Source organism: Oncorhynchus tshawytscha, linkage group LG28 (assembly GCF_018296145.1).
Source record: "Oncorhynchus tshawytscha isolate Ot180627B linkage group LG28, Otsh_v2.0, whole genome shotgun sequence".
NCBI classification, from domain to species: Eukaryota; Metazoa; Chordata; class Actinopteri; order Salmoniformes; family Salmonidae; genus Oncorhynchus; species Oncorhynchus tshawytscha.
In genome coordinates, this window is record NC_056456.1 from 4818288 (window position 1) to 4824823 (window position 6536).

Consider the following 6536-nt stretch of genomic DNA (forward strand, 5'->3'; position numbering starts at 1 on the left):
GAAACTGCTCGCTGGGGGGGGCTGCATGAGTTGGTTACATAAAGGATGCGCACAACGCTCTACACACAATCACGCCACAATGAGAACCCTTAACAACAATCCTGTTGAATAACACCCAGGTATTGTGTGTGGTTATGAAACCATTTTCTCCCATTGTCTCAGGCAGAAAACAATTGAAAACTAGGTCAGCGGGGTACGCAGGGCTGGGAAGGGGAGAGAAGGGGTTCCCAACAAGGCAGCAGACAGACCTAAAAACTTACACTTCAGCCCCCAGACAATAACTCAAGCAAAAGCATCTCGTCTGTGTAGGGCTGGAGCGGGTCTTTCATTCTTGAACATTTAGTAGAACTCTTAAAACATAACCGGAAATTGTTTCCATTTGAATAATCACAGATTTAAATGGGGGACAGGATAACACTAATAAGATCAGCAATATTTCCTAAACTACATAGCAGTATGCTGATGAAACTTGTGTGCTTATTCAAGTGATGTTGCATTTGTGATAATGAAGTTCAGTTCAAAATCTGAAAACATAGCTTTTAATATTTGCTATTAGCAAATAAAATGACAAAAATCGGCACATTCAACAGGAAATACATTCTCTCTTTATCCCAATTTTTTTTAAAGACAAATTAGAAACAACCTTTTTATAAACAGGGGAAAGGATAGTGCCTTAAACAAAAGACTCCTAGTCCAGGCCACAAACCCATGGAATAAATCTCAAAAGTGTCTTACTCTCGTTGTCTCCTCCCTTTCAGTTGTTTGAAGGCAGTGCAGACTGAAGGAAGGAGACAAGGCGTGGAAGCACCTTCAGACCACTAAGCAGCCTATGTCTTAATAAAACAGTACATGCCCGTCTCAGGCTACAGTGGTCAGTGTCTCTGGTTGTTGAGGCTCTTGGCCTTGGAGATTATCTGTAGGGGGGTCTGCCTGCGCTCGGCCCCGGAGCCTGCCATGGCCCCTTCCCCCTCCTGCTCCCCCAGAGGGTCCATGTCCTGAGTGGACGTAGACGTGGTTGCTGACATCATCCTGCGGATGTTACCCACCTGACCGAGACAGGAGAGAGACAGAGACCATATTAGAGACACATATTATCCTCAGATTACACAGACCCACAAAGAATTCGAAAAACAAATCCAATTTTGATGAACTCCCATATCTATTGGGTGAAACACCAGTGTACAATCACAGCAGCAATATTTGTGACCTGTTGCCACAAGAAAAGGGCAACCATTGTAAATACAACCAATATTTATTTTCCCTTTTGTACTTGAACTATTTTTACAACACTGTATATAGACATAATAGGACATAGACATAAAATGTGTGAGTAAAAAAATATATCTATTTCACTTGCTTTGCAATGTAAACATGTTTCCCATGCCAATAACGCCCTTTAAACTGAAAGAGAGGAAGAAGGACAGAAAAGTGACAGGGAGACAACACTAAAAAGCATGCACCACAGAGCACACTTGAAAATGGAGCACTTATTCTTTCTTACCATCCACCTCAACCCTCTCTGAATGTTTCCCTCACCTCGGTCTCGATGTGCTGCAGAGCTTTGAGGTGGCTCTCTCTGCAGTGGCTCACCCTGCCCACCTCCTGCTCTATGGACGCAGACATGCTCTCACAGTCACTACACCTGTGGACACGCATAAAGATCAGCAGAATCTATATGTGGACAGAGAAACAGGCATAAAACAAACAGTAGAAAATCAGGACTAATGATACAATATTAATGATTCATCAGATACAGACAATGACATTCTAACATGGCTTTTGTTGGGGAAAAAACTACTCATAACCGGGTCTATAATCTCAAACATTAATATGCAGAACTCTTCTATATGTGGACACCCCCCCCCACACCACTGTGTCAGTATGCTGGCGATGCGGCCCATGCCCTGGGAGCGGATGTCCCGGCCGATGCAGGCGTCCACCTCCAGTTGCTGCCTGCACTGGTCCAGCTTCCCCCGGATCACGTCAGCATACACAGCCTCTATCACCAAGTCCTCTAGCTCACGCACACTGCCCACCTCCAGGTCCTTCAGCAGCACTGAGTATGGGATCACCTGCACTCACCATGAAAATGAATAGAAGTGTGTGAGAGTGATGCTGCACATTACACATTTGCAAACTGGTGCTGGACCAATAATGAACACCATGAATATGAAGAAAGCCTACTGCTCTCAGTTTCTTTGATCAAACTGACTGCACAAATACAATACACAAACAATATTTAGGGTTGCTTCGGGTCTGTTGCAGTAGACAGTCCTGTACGGACCTGCATGTTTGCAGCCAGGTTGACAATGGTCAGATGCCTTAGTTTGTTCTTCTGGGTCTCAGTCAAGGGGGGTAGAGTATCCTTGAATGCTGAAAAGACAAATAGGACCAAAAAGAATTGTATTTTCCTACTAGCATAGATTTAGCTGATAAATCATTATTGAGGGATGATGTACTTGCTACGACTGTGAATTGTGAATTGTAGGACCCCTTTAGGTATAATTTAAAAAGGCAAATATAAAACATTTGAAAAAATATTGAATTTGGCCTTTACTACTATAGCCCATAGAAACACATTGAATACCACATTCATAAATGGCACACCGATACTGTAGAGGTTGAACTGATTGATTTTGATGGGGATTTTTTAAATAATGTTACTTAGATTGAAGCAATAGACTTAGAGATGCACTGTGCAGAAATCACTCTGCACAGTGTGATTACGCAACAAAATGTTTTCTACCAGACCTGAATTATTATTATTTTTTAAACATGTACTCAGAACATCCAATTTCATTTTTTCTCTATGAACAATTGTAATTGAGACTGAAAATGATTTTTTTTACTGAGAAAACAATCTGGAAAAATATAATCCAGAAAATATTGTGCACTACTTTCTATTGTACACTAAGGACCTGGGGAAGAGTCACAGGGGAGAGAAGATTGTGTCTATTGGAAAGCTAGAAAAAAAATGAGTAGCTCAAAAATGAGCAGCTTAAAAATGTAGCTCTCATGCTAGAAAAGGTTGGAGACCCCTGGTGTAGATAATAATTGTACCATCTAAACTGCTGTGAAATATTTTTCATAAGCAAAAATATTTCATTTTTAGCTGTTTTAAGCTGGCACACAAAACAGAAATTAAATAGATGCAAAACCCAAACTTATGAACAGGAAGCATAGAAATAGCACACATTATACAGATCTACCTCTTCTTTGACTTGATTTCAATGAGAATGACAGATCTATAGACTGTTCAAAACATTTCTACGTGAATTTGGTCAGTCACCCAAAAAGTTACATATTGCAGCTTTAAGGATTTTTAAGATGAATGCACTAATTGTTATTTACTCTGGAGAAGTGTCTGCTAAATTGACTAAAATGTAAAAATGTAAATAAATCAACCCGTGGATACTGTAGCACCATTACCGTGTAACATGAATAACACCAGCAGAAAAAAGCATGAAAGGATCAACTACCTTTATAATCATGGTATGTGCCATAGGCAAACATGTTGAGCAGTTGACTGTAGCCTTCATTGGGACCTTTTGACATCTACAAAGAGAGCAGTGAGTTGGGGAAAAATTGACAACATTGTACGCAATCACATACCTTGAAACCAGTGACATCTAGTGTTGTGGGGTTAGCCACTACATTTGAGTGAAAAACGAATGCCCTCCACATTCATACACAAGTCACTCCACTTGAGAAGAAAAAGAAGCTGGTTAGCTAGGTTACCTGTTGAATGCAGGGCAGTTCTAGGAACTCTCCGAAGACATATACCCCCGGAGCTTCCAGTAATTGTTTTATGAGGGTAATCAAAGCGGGTCCTTTCGTATTTTTGGCCAGCAACATGAACTGCTCCAGCTGGTTGCTGTATTTCGGCTCTCCAGCCATCTGAGGAAAAACTGAGAGGAGCTAGCCAGAGCTAGCTAGCTAACGTTAGCGATGTCATTTTAGCTGACTAGCAAACTGGCTTATATATTAAACCACAGCAAGGCAATAAAGTTGACTAGCAAGTTTATTTTGCTCCCAGGCAGTAACCGAAATTTGCTACTGTAAGTACTCACATTGGTTTTGTTTATCTTGTCATAAATATTGTTTCGAGCTGCTTGACTAAATGCCAACTTGTTTTCAGGAGAAAGATATGGGGGCGTGTCTAGGCAAATGACACACGCTTTTACAGGAGACATTAAAGGGATATTTCATCAACATTACAAAATTACGTGTTGGTTTCCTTACTCTGTCAGCAGTCTATGGTCATCGGGAAGTGTGCAATTTACTCCTCAGCCTGAAGTGGCGCCACTTGCACCGTTGGCCGAACAACTGGGTCATTCCTACAATGTGGGGCCTTTTGGACCTCATAACTTTTTAGAGGAAAATTATATATATATTATTTATTCTATCAGAAAAATGACATGATTGACTTTCTTAAGAAAATATTGGTCAAGCATATTATTGAACCAATTAATATTGGTTCAGGCACTTAAATCAGGGCCGGTCCTAGCCTTTTGGGGGCCCTAAGCACCTCGCAGGCAAAACATTTTAGTGGTCCCCCCTCTTGATAGTGGAGAGTTTTTAAGTACATTTCCTGCAATTCTACACATTTTGCCATGGGGCTTAGAGAAAATGTTGTAGTTTTAAAGCCGTTTTCTGCAAATCTACACACTTTGCCATGGGTGGAGAGAAAATGTAGCAATTTTCTAACACATTTCATGCAATTCTACTCATATTGCCATGGGGCCGTTCAACAGTTTGGGGTGACTTGAAAATGTGAAAATGACATTTTTTTTGTCCATTAAAATAACATGAAATTGATCCGAAATACAGTGTAGACATTGTTAATGTTGTAAATGACTATTGTAGCTGGAAATGACAAATTATTTATGGAATATCTACATACACATACAGTTTCCCATTATCAGCAACCATCCCTCCTGTGTACCAATGGCACGTTGTGTTAGCTAATCCAAGTTTATCATTTTAAAAGGCTAATTAATCACTAGAAAACCCTTTTGCAATTATGTTAGCACAGCTGAAAACGGTTGTGCTGATTTAAAGAAGCAATCTAACTGTCCTTCTTTAGAATAGTTGAGTATCTGGAGCATCAGCATTTGTGGGTTGATTACAGGCTCAAAATGGCTAGAAACAAAGAACTTTCTTCTGAAACTTGTCAGTCTATTCTTGTTCTGAGAAATGAAGGCTATTCCATGCGAGAAACTGTAAGAAAGTGAAGATATGGTACAATTCTGTGTACTACTCCCTTCACAGAACAGCGCAAACTGTCTCTAACCAGAATAGAAAGAGGAGTGGGAGCTCCCGGTGCACAACTGAGCAAGAGGACAAGTACATTAGAGTTTCTAGTTTGAGAAACAGACCCCAATTAGTCGACTGGTGGATTGTTTGGTCTTTAGGCTGTTGGTCGAACAAGATTGTTTTAGTCAAGCAGTTACAAATATATATACAGTACCAGTCAAAGGTTTGGACACACCTACACATTCAAGGGTTTTTCTTTATTTTTTTTTTTACTATTTTCTATATTGTACAATAATAGTGAAGACATCAACACTATGAAATAACTAATATGGAATCATATATTTTATATTCTTCATAGTAGCCACCCTTTGCCTTGATGACAGATTTGCATACTCTTGGCATCACCCAGCTTCACCTGGAATGCTTTTCTAACAGTCCTGAAGGAGTTCCCACATATGGTGAACACTTGTTGGATGCATTTCCTTCACCCTGCGGTCCATCTCTCTCATCCCAAACCATCTCAAGTGGGTTGAGGTCAGGTGATTGTGGAGACCAGGTCATCTGATGCAGCACTTCACCACTCTCCTTGGACAAATGATTCCATGTGTTATTTCATAGTTTTGATGTTTTCACTATTATTGTAGAAAATTGTTTTTTACATTTTATTTAAAAAATCCTTGAATGAGTAGGCGTGTTCAAACGTTTGACTGGTACTGTGTATATTTGCGCCCATCTCAGTGAACTAATTAATCCATTGCGGAGGCCTTGAACTAAAAGACCATTTATGCTTGATCCGAAAATGTGGTCGGAGTCTCCATATGATGGGGGTGAAGCAATTGCGGAGCCTCCAGAGGCCAAATCGAGCTCTACCATATCGCCATGCGCCTCCCAAATGTTGTAACAATGCGGTGGGCTCTTCATTGACATGATTGGTTGACGGTAGGTGGGGCGGTACATCATGTATAAACGCAAACACTTCCTTGACAACAACGCTGCACTGCTCCGTGAAGCGCAAGGAGTATGAATAACCTGACTTCTCGTATCACCGTAAATGCTGCATGACGAATGCAGAAGTCGGATTGACCATGTCCCAGATGCTTAATGCACTTCTTTCTCCAGAATTTGCTCTCTCCCACCAATTTGTGCACATTCATTGTTTCATAACTTCATTGTGTGAATTGTTAGTGTATATCAATGTCCCATTACATATATCACCAGTAGTAGACTACATTTACCGTTAATTCCTATACTTTATATATTCTAACCTTTAGTTGTTGTAA

The 6536-nt window shown here is 40.4% G+C and overlaps 1 protein-coding gene across 5 annotated transcripts; it reads right to left on the minus strand.

The window, feature by feature from the left end:
- Nucleotides 1–523: 523 nt before the first annotated feature.
- LOC112226540 (COP9 signalosome complex subunit 7b) lies at nt 524–4204 on the minus strand. 5 transcript variants are annotated; one of them, XM_024390919.2, is made up of 7 exons: nt 4071–4204; nt 3739–3908; nt 3480–3555; nt 2285–2373; nt 1870–2072; nt 1537–1642; nt 524–1046 (listed from the first exon to the last, which is right to left on the minus strand). In XM_024390919.2, exons 2-7 carry the CDS (start codon nt 3895–3897, stop codon nt 873–875), a joined length of 807 nt encoding a protein of 268 aa, XP_024246687.1. In that variant the 5' UTR covers nt 3898–3908; nt 4071–4204; the 3' UTR covers nt 524–872. The 5 variants fall into 5 exon arrangements, with proteins under 5 accessions (XP_024246687.1, XP_024246686.1, XP_024246685.2 ...); XM_024390918.2 differs by having other exon boundaries at nt 3739–3928; XM_024390917.2 differs by having other exon boundaries at nt 3739–3918; nt 4071–4180.
- Nucleotides 4205–6536: the final 2332 nt, after the last annotated feature.

Bases quoted from the DNA above. Each gene is read 5' to 3' on its own strand.
- LOC112226540 (XM_024390919.2), bottom strand. From the start codon at position 3,897: ATGGCTGGAGAGCCGAAATACAGCAACCAGCTGGAGCAGTTCATGTTG. The intron at 3,556-3,738 runs GTAACCTAGCTA...CTCTCTTTGTAG, and splicing joins AACTGCCCTGCATTCAACAG to ATGTCAAAAGGTCCCAATGA. The intron at 2,073-2,284 runs GTCCGTACAGGA...TGGTGAGTGCAG, and splicing joins ACCTGGCTGCAAACATGCAG to GTGATCCCATACTCAGTGCT.